This window comes from Parasteatoda tepidariorum, chromosome 9, assembly GCF_043381705.1.
Source record: "Parasteatoda tepidariorum isolate YZ-2023 chromosome 9, CAS_Ptep_4.0, whole genome shotgun sequence".
Lineage (NCBI taxonomy): Eukaryota > Metazoa > Arthropoda > Arachnida > Araneae > Theridiidae > Parasteatoda > Parasteatoda tepidariorum.
Genome location: NC_092212.1, coordinates 9,777,586 through 9,800,453, shown reverse-complemented (window position 1 = coordinate 9,800,453; position 22,868 = coordinate 9,777,586). Strand labels below are relative to the sequence as shown.

The 22,868-nt window shown below is 29.8% G+C and overlaps 1 protein-coding gene across 4 annotated transcripts in view; it reads right to left on the bottom strand.

The window, feature by feature from the left end:
• Positions 1-4,970, bottom strand: part of LOC107453172 (Salt-inducible kinase 3) — a 44,608-nt gene extending 39,638 nt beyond the window's left edge. For 2 of the 4 annotated variants that reach the window (XM_043049986.2, XM_043049987.2), the window contains exon 1: positions 4,228-4,970. In XM_043049986.2, coding sequence (XP_042905920.1) covers positions 4,228-4,368 — 141 coding nt within the window. In that variant the 5' untranslated portion in view covers positions 4,369-4,970. Of the gene's footprint in view, positions 1-2,606; positions 2,716-3,988; positions 4,122-4,227 lie in introns of those variants that run through there. The other 2 variants (XM_043049988.2, XM_043049989.2) reach the window with 2 other exon arrangements.
• Positions 4,971-22,868: the final 17,898 nt, after the last annotated feature.

Below are 22,868 nucleotides of genomic sequence, written 5' to 3'. Positions count from 1 at the left end.
TATATAATGTTTCACACTGGTTTGTTCACATAAAATTATATAAGTAATAACAAGTTAAGTTGACAAAAAAAAAATATTTATAATTTATCCAGGATATTTAATAGCTTTTTACAGTTTCAACCAGTTTTTATCACTTGTTATGTTATTGGTTTAATTTTAAATTAAATCAAATAACACAACAGAGAATAAAGTTTTTCAGTCTGAAATTAAACTTTATCAAGTATTAATATGTCAATGATAATTCTACATTGATAACAAATTATATAAACATATAGAGATGGGATAAAAGAATTATCATAATCAGATAGGATAGGATAATAATTCATTTTAATATTTTAGAATTGAAGTTAAGATCTAGACGACTTAAAAGAAAATATTTAATATTAATTTTATTTTAGACTTATGAACATAATTTTTTTTTTTATGATCATTCTAACATATTGTAAAAACTATTATGTAATTACTTAATTTAAATCTACAATAGTTAAAATGGCAACTTGTGTTTTGGATGATCTTTATCTTACTAGTTTAGAACATGCCTGTATATAAGAATAATAGTTTTGAGTTCAATAAAAAAAAAATTCCCATTATATTCAAATTTTGCTTACTTTTTTAAGTTAATTGACAATTCTCATCTTATCAAGAAATTTTTAAATAGACTCAAATGAGATCACAAATATAGTGAAATTATTATTTTAGTTTTCTTATTATTAAAACGAAAAAATGCATTTTTTAATTTTTTTCGTTTCTTTAAAATTTTTACCTTAATATTGCATAAAATTCAAATTATAACATGGGATTAATTTAATAACAGGACTATCTAAAAAAGTAAATAAAGGAAATCTTAATAGAAAATAAAATTTTTAAGAATCTGCAAACCCAACAAGTTTAAACTTTCATATTACCTTGGATTTTTATGAAAGTAAATGCTGGCATACATTTAAGTTGATATTTTGGCAACAAAAAAAAATTTTTTTTTTTTTTTTTTAACATGGCAACTGTCAAAACTAATTTAAAATCTAGACTGATAGTCGCATATAACGTTTAATGAAATAAACTAAGCATATCAAGATAAAATACAGTTTTATTCTAATAAATATATGCTAACACATGATTAACGATAATTATAAAAAAACATAATAATACATAAATGATAGTTTTAAGCAGAAGAAATAAAACTTCATTTGCTTTTCTCTTTTATTGCTTAATATTTTAACTAAGAGCTTCCATCTTTAGGAATTCTGAAATAAACTCATAGAAACCTATCTGTACAGAGTGTAATTATTATTTAATGTTTCATGTTGATGAAATGCCATAAAAAAAAATTTCAAATTTCACCTAAGATGCATTAAATTCAAGTCATTATATTGAATAAATTTATATACAGAGTTGACAAAAAGAAAAAAAACTAAATAAAAGCTATAAATTTTTATATATAACAAAATAACATTTACACTTTTAATAATTCAACTTACAACTCTAAGTTTCATATTTACTTTTTTTTTCACAGTAATAATAATATGTATTAGAATGCTGATCTTTTTTCTACAAAACAACTTTACAACTAAAGATCTTACAACAGATTTTTTGTAAACATATATTGATTCATATTTCCAGAATATTCATGTCATAAAAGAATTTTTTTCCTTAAAACACTCCTCTTCTTAAAAGACTCTTTACAACACACCTTTATTTAAATAAAAAAAAGGGATAAATTGACATAACATTTAATGTGCTGTTAAATATATAAATAATAATACTAACACATTAATGCAACTTTTTTAGGCTATGGACACAAGGTTTGTGATGCAAGAGTTCTAATGACTCTGCTAAAATTGTTAAAAACTTGCCAAACCCAGCATAGATAACTATCAGAACATCTTTTTTTGAATAACATCACAACAATCAAATTACCGTCAAATTTTCTTTTAGTATAAAGTGGTACATATTTAAAGCATATTTATGCAGAAATACTAACATGCTCGAAATTGGGGATATATATTTTCTAGTGGTTGCAAAATTTTTTGTTTAATGCATGATTCTTAGCTTAGTAAATTCAATTTACACGGTTTTTATCCACAACATTACTTCTAAATAATTCAAAGGTTTATATAAAATGCCACTTTTTACAGTTATTTCATGTTGAGCCTTTTAAAAAGATGCAAAAAGATAAAATTTTGAAACTATAGTTTATAGTTCTTTGTTATTATTTAAAAGGAAAAATTTGGAACAGTTGGCAAGTCTGTTTATATAACATAACACTTTTTTCTAGACATACATTTTATAGTTAAAAAAAGGAGTATTTAATACTTTATATTACACAATATGTGCACTTAAAATATGAATACCAAAACATTTAGAATCTTGATGTTATGAATTTATTCATGTTTAAAAGATCAAAAATAAATAAAGTTACCTATCCTGTTTTATCTTTCTCACAACTTGAATTTTGCCTAGATTACCTGACAATTACAATAACTCAGATTTAAAGCATTTTTTTTAAAGAAAATTATGATCTGCTTAAGACATTTAAATTCCTTTTAAATTATTTCAAAATAAGGAAACACATAAATATCGTAAAAATTAGAAATCTTAAATTGACTTACAAATTAGGTTTCCATAGAATTAATCTTATTAAAATGCTAACATTAAAAATTCTAAAATGCCCGATTAGCAAGCTTTTGGCATTTTAACTTGGATAAATGTCATAGCAAAAATTCTATGTTATTACATGTTAAAAATAGATTTAAGTATTGATATAATGAATAATATTCATATTTTAATAGCACATTACTAGTCATTTTAGGATAAAAATTAAATGCTACTTTTCTTATGTAATTAAACTTATGTCTGAAAAGTAAAGCCTTTTTATTACTTAAGACACAAACCACAACATGCTAAAAAAAGATTTGCTTGAAGCTCTATAGTTAAGCTGCCTTAAAGCAGACATTTTACTAAAAAGAAAATAATTATAAACATTCTATTAATTATGAAGAGCATCATTTCTTAACATAAAAAGATCAGGTATTGTAAAACTTTTTTGTCCTAACCAGTTTTATCATACATACACTTAAAAATTGGTTTAATTTGCAAACAAAAGCCTTGCAATATATATATAAATCAAATCAAATATTTTCATTTCACAAAATATGAAAACTAAATTAATAATTGCATTATCTTTAAATATTCCTGGAAAAAATGGAAACTTTCAGATAAAATAATTATAAACTATATATATATATATATTTATAAAAATAAGGTAAGAAAATTTTTGCTCCGAATTCATACTTTAATTCTATTTCCATAATTAAGTTTTTATACATATGCAGACATTAGTGCATTTTAACTTAATGTTTTAAATAACAATAAAACTTCATATGACCTATGATTTTGTGATTATCTAAAATTTTTGAACCAGTTTTTTGACACAAAAAAAAGTCAACTATTCTGGTAGAATTATTATTGAATGATTAAATAAATTTGAGCTAAAAACTTCCCATAAATTAGAGAATTAATTTGAAACGAATCATGACTTATGTTTAATGTCTTAATCCTAAGAAGGTAAATTGTAGTTAACACTTTTAAAGGATTTCAATTCCATCAGACACATCAAAATTATGACTTTTAATATTTTGTAGGCATGGTATAACTTTGCTTATATTGAAATCCAAGCAAGAGTTGGGTTAAATAATTTCTCGTAAAATGAAATAACATTAAAAAAAAAAACTAGCTAACGTAGTAATTAACAAATGCATTTAACAATAATGTATAACTATATAAATTGCTCGTTTGTTTAGATTATAAAATCACACCAACGAACTCGTTATAATTAAAGTTCATGTTCCATTTTGTTCGCCAAACAAAATAAAAATGCTCAAAGGCAAAGCTATAAGTATTTAAAGCTCCCATCAATTTGTTATTCTTATATTTTTTGGAATACCTGAAGAGAGATTAATTTTAATTATTTATGTCCAACTAGCTATTTCACCTTGAAATACATGTGTATGAGCGGGTGAGTTACCCACGAATTAATACCAGAAGCTGTTTTATTTAATAATTCATTATTGTGTCTTCACAATTCTTGATTGGTAAATTTATAGTGTTGAATGTCAAAATAGAAACATCATTATATTGAAAAGTTTGACCATCAACATAAGGTCAGTAATCAAAACATTACACGTGTTTGTAGGTGTATGAATAGTTATGAAAACTTCTATAGCCACTCACCTTAGTTTTTGTAATTATATGAGTGGCTAGCTTGACCACAGCAAAGTTTCCCTTGCCAATGGTTTTTTCAAGGTGGTAAAATCCAACCCGAACAAGTCCCCCACCAGAATTCGCATTCGATTTAGAGCCATCCGTCGCCATATTTGGCTGGAGCCACGCGCATGCGCATTCCAGTTGTCCACAATCAAGTCATGATATCTAATAATTAATTTTAATTCAGCAATATAAAAAAAATAATATAATAATTTATTTCAATAAACACAAACTAGATCCTCTTGAATTGTTATGTTGCACCAGTGCAATATACCGCATTAAAGTATCCAAAGGGTACGGGTGAGAAACTAGCAGAATTTTTAATGCGATAAAATTTTTCAGATCTGCAAATCATTTTCACAAAAGAAATTTATTATTGACCAGAAAGAGCTTGCTTTTTAGGAAATTCGAAAATCACACTTTTCAGGAAGTTATTTAAAATACAAACATCTCTTCAATTTAAAACATTAGAAGCAACATTTTCCATTTATGCTTTTTTAACAAATTACATAACTTGTTACATTCAAGTAAGAAAACCATAAAAAATCATGTGCACTCCTAATTTCACAGATAAGACAAATCCTTTTATAATTAATTTGCTATCTCACGCTAAGCACAACATTCTCTTCTGCCGCCAAGTTTGGCCGGTCTACACTTCTCCCAATAGAATCTGGGATTTCAGCTGCAACTGATGAACTACGATTGACGCCAAAGATAGCGCCAAGTGATAATCAATTTCGCCAATATCACAGCAATCGTAGATGAGAAGTGAAAGAAAGCACAAAGCTTTCGTTGAGAATTCGTCTTCAAGAATTGAGCGTTTTATGCTTTCTTCTTTGAATGGCGATGGAAGAATGATGAGAATAACCCTTTATCAAGTTTAAAAAATAACAAAAATTTCTCTTTTCTATTGCGGTATTGTTCGAGTTGAATAACGATTTCAACAAGTTTCAGAATTTTCATATCTTATATATTATGTCAAAACGCTTGGTAATATTAAATCAAAACGGTTTCAATTTTTTACATTTGTTAAATTTTCTAATAAAGATACTATTGTGTTTAAAATATGTGAAAGGCAGAAATTAATTAAAATATAAGGAGCAAGGTTATTAATAAACAATATGCTCTTCATTATGTAGTTGATGCTATTTTGCACTGCATAATTTTCTTAAACAATTTCTACTTAAATAATTATCCATTTCCTTTAGATTTTTTTTTTTGCTGGTTTTGTTAGAGATATTTTTTTTTGTTCTTAATTTATTTATTTTTCTTACTATACATAACATATTTGAAAATTTAAATAATCTTAAATTTCCTCTGATTATTATTAATTTTATTTTTGTCGTCTTCCTTCTGGTTTCATTTTATTTTGTATTACACTACTTTTTTTCAAGGTTTTTAACATATCAAACTTAAATAATCGTTTTTTTTTTTTGTCAGAAAGCGTTTTATACTTTGCTAGTTTTGCCTTTTTCTTATATATTGCACCATTGTCAAATTTACAAAAATCGGGAAAAATTAGCGCGTTTTTGACTCTATATAGTTCGGTAATTTTTATCGAAACGCTCTTGTAATGATATTTCTAAAATTAACAATTAAACATATTACTCTTTGACGTGAAAAAAAAGTTATATGTTTTATTGTTGTTGAAGATACTAAGTGCAGAAGGTACCAGGTAATCAGAAGGTTTAGATCAATTCTTCTGTTCACAAAAACAAGGATTATAAAAATTTTAAATATAGTTTACCTGTGAATTCTTTCTTAGGTTGCTAAGAAAATTCTTTATCACTATAACCATTGTTGGGGGCTAGGAGCTTACATTCATGCTTCCTTTGAAAAATTAATCAGTTCACAAATGATGACACTGAGCAAATGATCAATGAAAATGCATTTTTGTTCTGAAGTTTATAAAATTTAAAGCTGCCAATTTGTATGGCTTTTGAGAAATAATTTTCTTAGTGGTAGCAACATCAGCATCTTAATGTAATAAATCTTAAAGTTTAAAAAAAAAAATTGAACTACCACGACGAATCAGTAATTTTAAAAAAAAATTTAAGTGAGATCTATTTGTTAGCTCAATATGCGAACTCCATTTTGCTCCCCAAACTTTATTTTTGTCATGTATGTTTCTTAGTCTAATTTCAGGATGAATGGGAAAAGGGCCTCAGACTCCTAGTTCAACAACGCACAAACGAAGATCAGTATGATCACAAATTTCTTAATAGTTTTGTTTTTAAAAAATTCTTCGAAACTTAATTGTTGTTTTACCACCACTTTGTGCAATCTTTTTCAACGACCGTACAGGTTGGTAGGTATGTATTATTAACATGTTGAATGTCATGAGGGTCACCGGCAACTGGCACTGAGTCTGTTCATAGCACCACGGGGGTCACCGGTGACCGGCGAAGCCAAGATTATTAGAAACACATAATTCGAGTAAATTTTTAATTTTTATGTTATTATCATTACTAAATTGGTTTGAAGAAATGAATGCAATATAGAACACACAAAAATAGTTTTATTTATATACACAGAGATGCCAACTTGCTTTGGACAGCGATTAAAGATTTTCAAGTGGTAGTTCATTAATTGTGATTCTTGGTTTAATAAATTCAATTTAGTAGATTTTTATCCACCACTATTTCGAAACAATTCGTAGGCTTATATAATTAACCACTTTTCATAACTGCTAACTCTTCCGGATTTTCCGAAAGATTTTATTTTCATATTTAAAGTGGTAGCAATACTCGGGTTATTTCAATTTATTTTTTGAATTATAATGATAATTATTAAGGCCCGGATTTTGATGACTTTTGCATTTTTGGGCATTTTTTGTCCTTGAAGGCAATTTTTTAGATTTATAGGGCATTTTTCTTTAAAATTTTCGGCGTATTTTGCATTTTAAAGCATTTTTTAAATTTTTTCAAATTTAAATTATTTTGTTATAATTTTTTATTATTACACTGGCTCCCAAACAATGAAGAAAATCTCTAGGATAATAACAGGTGAAGCAACATCTTTTCAAATTGAAGAATAATTGTCAGTAAGTGAGACCGTCTTTTTCAAGTAGGCACCAATAACATCAGTAGATGTTGAAAGAAGCTTCTCCAGGTATAAAATTTTACTTTCAGACAAGAAACGCTTGTTTAAATTTCAAAATATCAAAAAAAATTTAATAATCCAACGTAATTCTGATATTTAGTAATATTATGAGATGGAAGTTGTTATATTCATTACAGTTTTTTTACAAAATGAAAATGTTTTGGAGTCAATATATTTTCCTTTTTTTTGTTATTTTAGGATATAAAACATATTTTTCAAACTTTAATGAACGTAGAACAAGTATTGCATTGCTTTATATTTTTTGAAATGACTTATAATAATTTTAAAGAGTAAAACATTGTTTCAGTTTAATATTTTTACTCTATTTAAGTCATGTCATAAGGCATTTTTAGCGCCATTTTCGCATTTTAAGGACATTTTTCGCACTTTTAAGGGCATTTTTTGCACTTTTTAAGGGCATTAATTGAGATTTTTTAGGTCATCAAAATCCGGGCTCTAATAATTATAAATGAGTTATTGACCACCACTACATATAAATAATTACAATAAATATATCAAAGCATAATAATCCTTGCGGAAGCGAATTTCAACGGGTTCAAAATATAAATTTATTTTTGAGTCAGATTGTTTTTCGTTTATAGTCTTACAACAACTCTGAAATTTCATTCTCGGAAAGAGTGAAAGCTGGCAGGTATGACTTTTCATATATGCAGAGATGCCAACCTACTCCGGACAGCAAATATATATTTTAAAGTGGGAGTTCATCAATTGTGATTCTCTGTTTAATAAATTCAATTTGGTAGATTTTTATCCACCACTATTTCTAAATAATTCGTAGGCTTATATAATACACCACTTTATAGTAATTATGTCATACTATACCTTTTAAAAAGCAAGCAAAATTAGTCTAATATTTGCAAAATTAACTTTGTAGTTAATTACCGTTCTTTTTAATTATTTTGGCGTGTCCGGAGCAGTTGGCATCTCTGTATCATACCTGCCAACTTTCACTCTCCCCGAGAATTGATTTTCAGAGTGGTTGTAAAACAATAAGCGAAAAACAATCTGACTTAAAAATGTATTTATATTTTGATCCCGTTGAAATTCGCTTGCGCAAGGATTATTGTGCTTTGATATATTTATTGTAATTATTTATATGTAGTGGTGGTCAAACTCATTTATAATTATCATTATAATTCAGAAAGTTAATTTGAATAACCTGAGTATTGCTATCACTTTAAATATGAAAATAAAATCTTCCGGTAAATCCGGAAGAGTTGGCAGGTATGCTGTATATGTCATGCTCTGCCGTATCAGTATATAACTCCCCTGAAGAAATTGTAAACATCCCCTCTTTATATTAGGTCCTTTCACTATTAGTATAAACTGATTTGTGACTACCGCTTCTGTGCTTTCGCTCGCCGCTCTACCCATCTTTCCATTGTCAACATTACAGGCGCACACGGGCTCAAGCTCATATGAAGGAGTCAATTGTCCGCTTCGCGGGCAGGCACTCCGTAAGAAACACCAGTTCAAGTTCATGTATGTCATGCTTAAGCTAATGTGTACAGCAATGATCCGCCCAATGCTTACCTATGCCTCGCCTGCCTGAACAACGATACCTCAACATCTACTGAAGAAATTAACCCTTTCGCACCGACTGTCACAAATGCGTGCCAGTATAAAACAGTATCGATCAGGGTAAAAAGATAAAACTGGTAATCAAAGTAATTCTTTAGCAGTTTATTTGTGGGCGGAGTTATAATTGTTTGATTTATTTCATTCACCATTACTTTGTTAAAAATAAAACTACTTAGTTATACTTTGAACTAACACTGATTATATATATGATTAAACTAACAATAATTAAAGTAAAAGCAAAATAAGTCTGTCAAATTAGAAACGACTACATTTAGGTTACCCTTTTTTATTTAATGACATCCTAATTTTTAATTTTGTACGAATGCTTTTCTGAATCACCCGTCCCCAAAGAATTAAACTAATGCCAAAGCAAGATCCTTAGAAAAATAACCTGTGCAAGATGGTTCATCCGGAATACCAATATACATGCAGACCTCAAAATATCAACTCTATCACAGCATATATACAAGCTAAACGCAGATTTTTTCGATAAAGCCTTTTAAAGTAAAACAGCAAATTTTAATGAACTTAAAATTTGCTCTTTAAATTTCAAAATTATATCAAAGATATAAACTACAGACCAATAGCTGCACATTTCACCTCCGACGCCTCATATCATAACTATCAAAACAAATAATTTCATCAACCTTTCTGAAAATAACGTTTACTCATGCTGATACAATTCTGAACAACTCCAAAATCAAACAAACACAGTTTAGAGCAAGCTGCTCATTTTATTTTTTGATTCCTTTTAGTTATTTAAGCAAAGTGCTTGAAACATTCATAAAAGCAACTCCACTGCCTGCTTACCTCAATGCTCAACCAAAACAATGTTAAAATTCCAGATGAATGGGATATGGGTCACTTCACGGCCCAGGTGCCCAATAAAATCAAAACACCAGGACTAGATATGTCATGCTTAACCTCTTAAAAAACTAAAAAAAATCTGTCTAATATTTGCAAATTTAGTAAGTAGTTATTTACCGTTTGGCCAGACGGGCAAGTCATGTAAAATTAGCGAGGCACTCAACGGGTTTAAAAAGAAATGAAAGTTTAGAAAATATCAACTTGCCACTTTTTAGTGTAAATATAAATATACATATTTTTTAATATTTGCTTGCATGAGGCTGCAAACAGAACATTAAAAAATCCATTATTATTAAAATCTGGAAACCTACAGTAAAAAATTATTAAATTACATATTCCTATAGAACTGACAAATATGTAATCTACAAACAATGCCTGTAATTTCTGTTCTTTTTATATTTTCTTGGTCAGGAGAACAGTCGAAAACTTGCACCCTTAATGATAATTTTACTTTTTACACATTTCGCCATATCTTGAGTTACTTTTTAAGCGAATTGAAAATGTTTTGCACCTAGTTATAAAATTCGAGACAGTTCCACAAAAAAGTAATTTTTAATAATTTTTTATTATTTTACTTTTTTAATTGCAATTTTTACATTTTAAAGAATGTAATTTTACTTGGCAAAATACAAAATTTGAACGAAATCGGTTCCTGAGAAATCGAATTTTTAAAAAAGTTAGACATTTAAAATTCTACTTCTCAAGAACTATTCATTCACCAACTAATCGATTTCAATCAAATTTTGCATTTTGAAATGTAAAATTACATATTTTTAGATGATGTAAAAATTTGCATACCTCACAATTCAAATTTTTTTCAACTATTATAAAATAAAATAATAAATAATGACAAAAATTATTCTCTCGTAGAACTTTCTATGGATAAATGAACTTTGAAATTGAGTGCAAAAATGCTTCAACTTGGTCAAAAAGTTCTCGAGATATGGCAAAATAACGCAAAAAGTAGAATTGGCATTAAAGTGTCCAAATTTAGGTCCGCTTTTCTGGCCAAACTATAGGGACCATATTTTCCAGATGCGGTACTTTGAGGGTCAAAAATTCGAATCCATCTAGGAAAAAAAAGGGGATGTTTATTCAGAGTAAGTACAAACTTATTAGCATATTTGAGGGGATCATCTTAAACTAGTAGGATAGAGTTCTAGTTCGTAGAAATTCTATCATTAGATCAACAGTTACTCAGAGTGTTTCGTTTATTTCTTTATTTATTTTGCACTCTGTACGTACCTTCTCTGAATAACTCACATTTAATTGGGTTTTTTTTTTAATTGTTGCAATTTTATTTTATGTTATTACCCCATTTTTAGGATTTACAACTACCAATCAATCATTATGTTATAATTATAACCATCGTTGAACAGCCAACCAAATTTTGAGTTTGCGTCTACCAATGTTCAACACAGAAGCCTTGTAATTCTCAACTCAATCCAGAAGGCAAGGGAGCTCCTGGTTTTGGGAAAAATTGGCCTTTCTGGTAGACTTTGTGATGGAACTAACCTGCATTTGCGTTACATGGGGAGACAAACCATGAAAACCTCTCATGGTTAACCTGACGACAAAGAAACTCTAACTACTGATCCGTCTACCACTGAGGATATTTTTACGTTAGCTCTGTGGTCAGTGCGAGTCAGGTGAATTATTATAATGTTGTTATTTTCTCTTTGACTAATCTGGATCTTCTTGTCTCTTATATGGTGGTCACAGCAGAGTCCAACAAAAAGTTTAAATGTGGTAGCCAATTTACTATGAACTAACAAACAAAAGTTATAATTTAACTTCAGGGTAAGAAAATACTGAACTCTTTAATTTCACTTCAATTTAAAAATAACACCCTCGGCAGTTTTTAAGGTAAATAAATCAATACTTAAATTGCTGACGCACCATGGTAGTTAAAATGCCTCCTTTCATCCAAAAATAAGAGAAAAATATCACACTTTTACCAATACTGTTCTATTTTAAATAGGAAGCTGCGGCCATTGCAATAATATGGGAAATAATCGTACACTGGAAAATATGGGTACGCAATACTTTAGTATGGTAAAAAGGAAAAATTTTGTTGACTCTTTCCGGTACATTGTAGCGAGTCTGACAACACATGTTCAGCAAACGTTATGAACCACTAAAAATGAGAAAGCAATTACTTTTAAACGTTCCCTAGGACAAAGGGACTTTCCCAACCCCACTCTCATCATTTTTTGCTTTGCAAATTTAATCTTATTCCAATCAGATGAATGTGGAAAAGGCCGTAAAGGTCTGATACACAAATTTATAAAATACAGTCAAACCCCGCTATAGTGAACCTTCAAGGGACCGAAATTTCGGTTCACTATAACCGGGTGTTCACTATATTCGTAACGCAGGCAATTTAACTAATGGTTCCCAAACTCCTCCCTTTTATTGCACATTATTCAAATAAATGACTGAAAAATATTATGTAGTAGCAAAAAATTTGTTATTTTTCATTACTCTTCGTCTTACGCACAAATAAAAATTAGTAATCTTTAGCTGATGAGCAATCCTCAACATCAGTTATGGAAACACTTCCCGGCTCTCAGATAATTTTTCCTGAATTTATGTTATTCCGTTTTTTAAACCTGTCTAACCAGCCATTCGAGCACATGAAAGTAGTCTCATAAAAACATTTAGCAAATTCATCCACATTTGTCCAGATACAGGAAAATTGCGGCTTCTTCGAATGGTCAACCACTTCAGTAATGTTTCTTCATCATCCTTGTGATCTGCTTTTCTCAACTTATTCTGCCATCTAAATTTTTTTCATGAGCAGAAATTATTAATTGCCTATTTTTCCGTATGTTACAAACTTCAGATTTGGATAGTTTATATTCCCTGAAAATATCAAAAAAATGAAGAAAAAAATCAGTCGAAGACAGAAAAAAGTTCATTATATCCAACTTCCTCACTTTTTTGTTTCACTTTTGTGGATATATCCACAAAAAATGACATTATGCGTGTATAGCAAGGCAAGGGACCGAACATTTGGTTCACTATATCCGGGAGTTCACTATAAACCATGTTCATTATAGCGGGGTTTGACTGTACATACTATCACTTAGAATGTACTGCATACCTGCTAACTTTTACGCATTTGGCATAAAATTTTATTTCTATATTTAAAGTGATAGTAACATGTTTACTTTCTACATATTCTTTGCATTTATAAACTTAATTTATAATATTTCTGACATCCACTATTTTTAAAAAATTTATGATTATATAATAATATCTAGTAGGTAAATTAAATTTTTATCAAAATTGAAGGTATGCTTGTTCCTAATATTGCAATTTCTATTCCACTTTACTACCACTGCATACCTGCCAACTCTTCCGGAAGATTTTATTTTCATATTTAAAGTGGTAGCAATACTCAGGTTATTCCAATTAACTTTTTGAATTATAATGATAATTACAAATGAGTTTGACCACCACTACATATAAGCTATTTCAATAAATATATAAAAGCATAATAATCCTTACGCAAGCGAATTTCAACGGGATCAGAATGTAAATATATTTTGGAGTTAGATTGTTTTTCGTTTATTGTTTTACAACCACTCTGAAAATCCATTCTCGGAAAGAGTGAAAGTTGGCAGGTATGCCACTGGGGAAAATCATCCTGGAAAGGATTAAAAGTTGGCAGGTATGGTATTACCTAAGCTATCACATGCTAACGACCTTCTAGACTACAGTTTTCAACCGAATTGTTTGCTCTTAGGGAGAGGGTCAAAAATTATTTTCTTAATGTGATGATCATCGTGACTTTTAAGCTAATATTCTGAATTATAAATTCATTAAAAAAATGATCGTATGATCATTTCTGCCAATATTCTCAAAAAATTACATACAATTTACTATTATAATTAATAACGATAGAAAATAATTTTCTTTATATTAAACAACATAATTAAAAGTTCCAAAATTTTAAAAAATCAGCAACATATTTCTCGAGTAATAACGAATTAAAAATAATTTTTTTTATTAAAAGTAGGTAGTTTTTTTTTTTTTCAAATATATTTTCGAAAACTATTCAAACGATTTTATTTAAATCTTAAATTTTGGCATACAAAATTAATATTGTCAAGTAAATAGTCTTATAAAGTTTTATTATTAAAAAAAAATTTCCATCACATATTTCAAAAATGTCTAGACTATTCTCATTTTTACCTGCATATAACACATACTGATCTTTGCACCTGCCGCCAACAAGGTTCGCCTGAACATTATCTCACTAGTTGTCCCTACACTGTCTCCTGACATAGTCGTCAACCTAGCCCAACAAATTTAGAAATTTGGCAGAAAACTTTTATCACAAACAATACTTTAAACAAAAGATTAATAACAGTAATGAACATCTTAGCGGATAATGACTATCTATTAAAATTTTAATAACTTCCCATTTCACATGTATTAGATTTTTTGTCTTATTTCTTCTTAAATTCCGCACTTTCAGTAAAATCTGTTCTTTTTTTTTAAAAAAAATTTTAAATTTTTTTAAATATTATGTTATTGAAGCTGGACCAGCGGCCAAGTCCTGGGCTATATGGTTAAGGGTTTTCATAACCTAGGTACATGCTCAGGGCTTGGAGGAAAGAAAAAAAAGACTATTCTCATGTTAAATAAAAAAAATTACAAAATTATTAAAATTTATATTTTGATTGAAATTGACACTTAGTAATGATCTACTTTCATTTTTGTAACCAATGCATTTTTGATTCCGTTAGAAGTTCTAAAGATGTCTAAAACTGACGAAAGTTAATATAACATTAACGGATTCAAATTTAAAATTTTTAAAAACGCCCCATAATTAAATTGGAATCATCTCTCATATAATTGTTTTTACCTCGTGCTTCATATCTGGCTTTATTAGATTTTTATTAGGTTTGAGAAATAATACAATTGTAGCTGATTTCCATAATTTAGTGTAATAATTTAATTTCATGGAGGAATAGAAAATTAGAAAATATGTCCTATGATATTGCAGTAGCGTTCAGGTAACCTTTTCATGATGTTGCATCGTGCTTTTGAATCAATCTTTACCTCATACCTCACATAGTTAAAAAAAAAAATTGACAAAAATGTTGGATTTCACTAGCATATCACAATCGATGAAGCCAGTTAGGTAGTAGTAGATTTTCTGTCTTTTCCTGTATAAGAAACTTGAACTTTTGGTCATAAAATTTATTTAGTACGCAATATTTATTTAAGTATCAAATTTCGGTTTATAAATTTAACCTTGATCATTACACCAGGTTCATCGGATATGAGGCAGTGAAGCTACTGATGTTACCTTGGTCTATTGGAAAGTCATAAGTGAACAGGATGAGTCATGGAGGTTCAGGGGATAGAACATTCGCTTGCCAACGAATTAACCCAAGTTCGTGTCTCAGCTTTTGGCTGGTTGATAAGAATTCTGTTCCTGGCTCACACCAACCAAAATGCTGACGGAAAATATCCTCAACAGTAGACGGATCATGGGCTATAATTCCCTTGCCGTCAGGCTAACCATGGGAGGTTTCCGCTGTTTTCCTCTCCATGTAATGAAAATGCGGGTTAGTTCCATAAAAAACTTCTTCCACGAAGGCTAGTTTGTCCCAATTCTTGATCCAGGAGTTCCCTTGTGTTCTGGGTTGGGTTCAAAATCATAAGGCTACGGAGTTGAACTTTGATAATCGTAAACTCAGAACTAGGTCGGCTGTTTTATGCTGGTTATAAAAAGTAAATAGAATTATAGAGGATAGGTGGAGGCTTGGTACGGAAGATTTCGCCTACTTTAGTTTTGATCCTGAAGTCTCTGTTTTGGAGATAGTCTATCAACATGTTGATGCCTACTGCAAAATTTAGTAGTATGGGTTTGTAAAAGTTCATGTCAAATATGATCAAAAGTTCTGGCGATGTAAAAATGAGGAAAATACTAATGTTTCTGCTAAACGTACCGTCTCAATTATTCTGATGCATTGCTTGTGGTATGTAATTCTGTCCTAGAGGTATATTGTTTCGTTGTGTAAGATGTGTAGCTATGGTTCAATTTTATAGGAATTAACTATTTTAACTAATATTTCAGTCTTCCTGAGAAAATTAATTGTTGTTCAACTATCCTGAATTCGTATTAGGATTCATAAATACTTTATTTACATCGCCCTAGAGCTGCACAATGGGTTATCGGTGGTGGTCTGACAAACCTCCCCGAGAATGATCCGAAGACATGCCATAATAATTTTGAGAGGTTACTTCCTCAATTTAGGCATGGATCTAAAGAAGGAAATTTTCTCCAGATCCACGGGCAGAGGGTACTGCTTAGCTGGTGCGAACAAAACTTTCGATTCCGCAGATTTTAGGTGTTGGACCCATATGCAAGAGGTAATGAGTTCGATCCCCGTCGGCCGAAGTCTCCCTGTCTAGTAAATGGAAGTTGGTGCACGTTAAATCTGTCAGGTCAAAAAGTCATAGCAAACTATACCTCTGGGTGTACTGAACTGGAGATTGATGGTTCTCTGGCTCAGGTCATAATTGCGATCTGTGGATGAATGAGTGGTCCGCTTTATGAACGGGCTGAAGTCGCATTCTTGACCATAGATTGCTCCACTAAAAACAGGAAACGCACCCTCTGTTTCAAATCCGCTTTGTTTCACTAAGCAGGTTTGCTAATTTGGTCAAGAGACAACAGCAACATGAGCACGTGTAGGGCATGTACTCGGTAGGTCTCAGTGGACTCGAGGATTGAGTCCCGGCCCCACTGAACCGGAGACCGATTGTCTAACCCCTGGTTTATGACATCACCTCCATCAAGAAACCTCCTCACGATATTAGTAGTTAGCGGAGACTATTTAAAAAGTGAACCAGTTCTGTGCATGAACACAAAATCTATTTTAAAAGTTATAGAGAGAAATTTATCAAATTAATTATATTTGAGAATTGAATTCGTAGTAGTTGACAAGTAAAGATCTGTTGTTGTTGTTAATTTACGTCGCACTAGAGCTGCACAATGGGCTATTGGCGACGGTCTGGGAAACATCCCGGAGGATGATCCGAAGACATACCATCACAATTTTGATCCTCTGCGGAGGGGATGGCACCCCCGCTACAGTAGCCCGACGACCTGCGCGCGAAGTCGAGCACTTTACGGTAACACAGTTTAACGTGGACCAATACCGCACACCCTCGGTTCCTACGCAGACTGATCCAAGTGGTCACCCACCGACAAGTAAAGAAGACAAAGCAATCATATTCATAAATGAAAAAAGTTTTTAGACATATATTTGCTACCACTTTCTTATTTTTTAAAAGATTTTGCATAAAATGGCTCTTTTGTTCATTACTTAACCAACACAGTGGGCTAATCCAACGCCTCCAATAACTAAAAGTCACCACACGGTTTTTTAAAGGTAGTCATCTTTCCGAACGAGTCCCTCGGTACAAAATCTAGTTAAAATAAGAAAGTTGTAGCTAATATATGACTAAAAAATTGTTTTATTTATGAATATGATATGTTTGTCTTATTCATTTGTCAACCACTACAGAGATTCAATTCTCAAATATATATGATGAATTTCTCTCAATTACTTTTATAAAAGGTTTTGGGTTCATGAGCACAACTGGTTCACTTTTAAAATAGTCTGCACGGACTACTTATAAAAGACCGTGTGGAGGCTTTCTGATGGCCAATCAGACTACCTATAACAAACCGTGTGGGGGCTTTCAGTTGCAGGAGGCGTTGGTAGCTGCGATCTGGAAAACATGGATTCAATAGTTATGATACCTTAACGTTAATTGTATTTTTTTGCGTATATCGCTATATCTTGAGAACTATCTAAGAAAATTAAAAACAATTTGCACACAATTATAAAATTCATTTATCCGAATATAATTGCATACCTGCCAACTATTAATCCCTTCCATTATCATTTTTCCCAGTGGTATTAAAATGGAATTAAAACTTCAATTTTAAGCAAACAAATACGTTGTATTTGAAAAAACTTAAGTTGACAACCATGATAGTAACGCATATTAATATATGTGCTTAATTTTTGTAGGAATAGTGGTGATCAAAATCATTTAAAAATTAAGTTTATAAAAGAAAAAATAGTATATATTTACTACCACTTTAAATCTGAAAAATAAATCTCCCGGAAAATCCGGAAGAGTTGGCAGGTGTGTAAATTGCATGCAAAAAATGCCTTTTATTAATTTTTTTTATTATTTTATTTAATTATAGTCGATTCATATTTTATTTAAAAATAACATTTCGAATTATAAGATATAGAATTTTTTACATTATTTAAAGAAGGTAATTATACATAGCAAAATACGAATAGTTCGTAAGAAATCAAGTTTTAATGGTGCCATATTTTTAAAAAATTAAATTTTTCAAGAACTATTTGACTCGTATCGCTAACGAACTGTCGCTCGGCATAGATCTGCACAACAATTGTTCTCGTTTTTGTACAACAATTGCCTTTATTTGAAAAATTGTCACTATTTAAATCACAAAAATCGGAGGAAAAAAATCACGAAATAAAAATCTTAAAATTGCAATGATTTTCTTACAAATTAGAATATAGAATTAGAAGTTAATAAATGAAAATGGCCCTTCATGTGAGTGATCAAAATTTGACGATCATAATTGTAAAAATAATAATAATAAATATGAAATGAAAAAAGATTTAAACACCTCATAAGAAAAAAATATCATGAGGCATATAAACAGGATTTGGTTTTTCGTAATTTATGTAATAATGCTTGCAACCAATAATATTTACTCAACTTCCAAGTGTTTTGCTACAGATTACATAATTTGTTCTGAAAACATTTCATAATAATCTTTTATTTAATAAAAGGATGAGCGATAAATAACCAAATGGCGATAAACTCGCCAAAAATGGTGACATGACAAAGAACATAGTCCCGGATCGTACTGACGTCAGTTTGACGTCATCAGCGCGCCACGGTTCAAGAAGATGTCAACTCTTTCCACGGATTCCAGACGAAACATTGGAACCATCACAGCAACACGTGCTGAGTTGTGAGTTTCCTGTTTTTGTTGGAACAATCGAAATTGATTGGGTTCTTTTCGGTATACTCTGGAATCTTTCAATTTACCTTAAATTCTTTCGATTTCAGAATGAAATTTTACGTCAGTTAGTTTTTTTTTCTCTCTCTCGTCTATTGACTTTTATATCATCTCTTTATTGGCATTGTATCAATTTGGTTTTGGTGCGTCGATGTTTGTGAAAATAGAGAATTAATGTCTAATAATGTTTTCTATTTACGCACATAGCAGCGTTGATTGCTATTCGTAGAGAGAGTTAATTCTTGACATTTCCTTGCGTTCGTAAATTTTTTTTTAACCTAATAACAGAAATGCCAACTTGTTCCGTTTTATGGAAAAATCTTTTCAAATGGTAGCAAAATTGATGTTTAAATTTTTGATTTTTATATCATTAAATTTCATTTAGTTTCACCCACCACTACCTTTAAATGATTTAAATGTTCATATTAAATCCCAAAATTGTGATCAAAGCTAATTGAAATTTTGCTGGTTTTTAGTTCTGAACGACATCCTTATAACTTAGCTTTGTTTATGAATATCGAAACCTTATTTTTTCAAATAAGAGAATATATTTAACCCTTTGTTCTCTGATGTTACTATTGAGAACTCAAATTTTCATATCTTAAAAAATAGTAATCATATTATTTTATGAATTTCAGAAATTATAAAAAAAATATTGAACTATATAGTTTAATTCATATGGTGTTTATATTTTCAAGCAGCGTATTAAATTTCTCGGAGTGCGATAGGTTAAAGAGGAAAAGAAAATATAATGTTATTTTTTTTTTAATAATTTAGTAAGCCATTTAGACATAATTTATTTATTGTTGCATATACATATGCAGACTTGTGTGTTCATTACAAAGACGGCTTATAAGCCTTTGTCAAATTCTAAAACAACCTAAATTAGAGAAACACATCACAAAGGTACATCTAGGGTAAATCCTTTGACACAGCTTTATGCTTTTTTTTTCTTTCGTTATTTTGTAGTAATTTAGGGCAAAATAAGTAAAAAATATTATGCTTAGCATTTTAAAAACTTATGGATATGAAATACAGCATAAAACACCAGCGTTAAAGTTAGAATCTCATAACGATAGAATGATAATGACAATGGAATCAACGACAAAATAAGAGATAGAATCAACGACAACATAGTTTAATCGAATCAACGAACGATAGAATCTTTCAAACACGGCTGATTTCCGATCAATAATTTTCAAATTTGATTTTATTTGCAGTAATTTAGTTCTTTTCATCAATCATCATTAAAATAATTCAATTTAATTCATCATTGAAATTTCATTAATTTGCAAAATCAGTAATTAATAACTTTTTGAATGCAAAAGAAAAGAAAAAAAAATTTCAATCTAAATTTTTGGATTTTATATTTTTGTACAAATATAATTCCGATAATCTAACAATTTCTTTCTAAGTAACGATCAGGCTGTTTTTCAACACTAAAAAATACCAAAATATATTTTTGCTTTTAATTTGAGCTTAAAAAAAGATATGTAAAAGGGTCAGCGATGCCCCATTTGCTTTGGTGAATCGGGATGACTCCTCGATCAGGGAGGCCTCCTCTTAAAATACCCATAATTTATCTATTGCCGAATATGCACAAGAGCGTTTAAGCTCTCATTCTATAGACGTCTTATACGTACCTGTCTTAACACTAAACATCTTGGTGTTTAACGTACATTTTCTCTGAACTTTTCTTCATGATGGCTCTCAAAATCTTTTTAATTCAAATTTATTAAATAAATTAATAAATACTGATATCTATATTTTACTACTGCTAGAATAAAATTCTCTGACTAAACCGAGAAATATGGCTGCTATGAAATAAACTAAAGAATTTTCCTTAACCCGTTTTGTCCCAATAATTATAAATTGAAATGATACAAAAAGTGGTTTTATGGAAAAAGTGGTATAATATATTATGGAAATTAATTGGTTTTTCTACTGTTAAGGCAATCAAAATGTGTTTGATAGATCAAAAAGTACTAGTCCTAGTGTTCTGATTTTATTAGGCACCTGGGCCGCGAAGCGGCCCCTATCCCATTCATCTGGAATTTTAACTCTGTTTTGGTTGAGCATTGAGGTAAGCAGGCAGTGGAGTTACTTTTATGAATGTTTCAAGCACTTTGCTTGAATGACTAAAAAGGAATAAAAATATAAAATGAGCAGTTTGCTCTAAATTATGTTTGAAGTTGTAGAGTTGTATCAGCATGAGGAAACGTTATCTTCAGAAGGGTTGATATAGTTATTTGTCTTGATAGTTATGATATGAGGTGTCGGAGGTGAAATGTGCAGCTATTGGTCAGTAGTTTTTATCTTTGCTGCAATTTTCAAATTTAAAGAGTTCATTAAAATTTGCTGTTTTACATTCTATGGCTTAATCGAAAAAAAATCTTCTTTTAGTATGTGTATGTGATGTGATAGAGTTGGTATTTTGAGGTCTGCATTGGTAATCCGGATGAACCATCTGGCACAGGCTATTTTTCTAAGGATCTTGTTTTAGGATTAGTTTAATTTCTTCAGTAAATGTTGAGGTCTAGGCAGGTGATATGCTGCCAGAGCTTTCCAGTAAAAGTAAAATTATTTAAGAGTATTGGTTGTCAAAACCCTTTTATATCACGTTTAATAAATTTTGAATGTATAAATTTATTTTAAAAACAAAATCTTCTGGAAATCTGGTAGAGTTAGTTAATATGAAACATTATCTGGTTAAAAGTACCTCATCACCCGGTGGTGCGGACTTGTAATATTATGAGACATACATTAATATATACTTTTTGTCTCCTTTTAGCATTAGGGAAGATTTAACAGGTTAACATTTTGATATTGGTAGTCACAAATAAACAGCGCGGAAAATAAAAAATAGATCACCCTTATTAACTTTTGATCTAATGAGTAGATATTTAAGCACTAGGACTCAATCTTAATGGTTCGAGGGGGAATTTTAAATATGCTAATTAATTAGTACAAACGATATTCTAAGTTACGAAATCAGAGACAAAAATGTACTTTCCCTGAATAAAAATATCTTTTTTTCGATGAATTCAGACTTCTTTCCCCCAAAATATAGGCTGTAGCCGCAATCTGGAAAAAATGATCCAAATAGTTTGATCAGGAAAGCGGTCAAAAGTTTGGACCCCTTAATATTAATTTCACTTTTTACATATTTCTCCATATCTCGAAAAAATTTTAAGCGAATTAAAACATCTTTGCAAGCAATTATAAAATTCGTTCAGAGATAATTCTATACAAAATATAACTTTTAGTATATATTTATAATTTTTTTTATATTATTTGTTAATAGTCGTAAGTACACAAATTTTTGCATCAATTTGAAGAATGCAATTTTAAATGGAAATATACAAAATATGAGTGAAAATCAGTCAAATAATTTCTGAGAAATTGAATTTTGAAAAAGTCGTACTGTTAAAATTCAGTTTCTCAGGAACTATTCGACCGATTTAACTCAAATTTTGAATCTATACGAAATTACATAGTTTAAAAGTATGTTAAATTTTTATATCTTACAATCAAACTTTTTTTAGTAATATTAAATAAACTAATTAAAAATAATAAAAAATAATGAATATTTAAGGTAAACCAACCATTGAAGGATCACCACCCAGTGAAGGAACACTTCTTGATTATTTTTTAAAAATAAGATTTTAAACGTTTTTACTTCAATTGATTTTTCAACAGTAGCTTACAACCTAGCAATAGGAAGTCATCTAACAATGCATTGGGTTATCTGGTCATAGAGTCTTCCCTAGAAAAATTTTTGAATTTGCTAGTATCTGTTCAACACCTTGTTTCTTAGACAAAATTATAAGGTCCGTGTTTGTAGTTATCCGCTTAAGGTACAATTAATTGCATATAATAATGATTTTTTTCTCATTGTTAAAAAGAGAATTCAGAATATGATTATTGAAGTTAC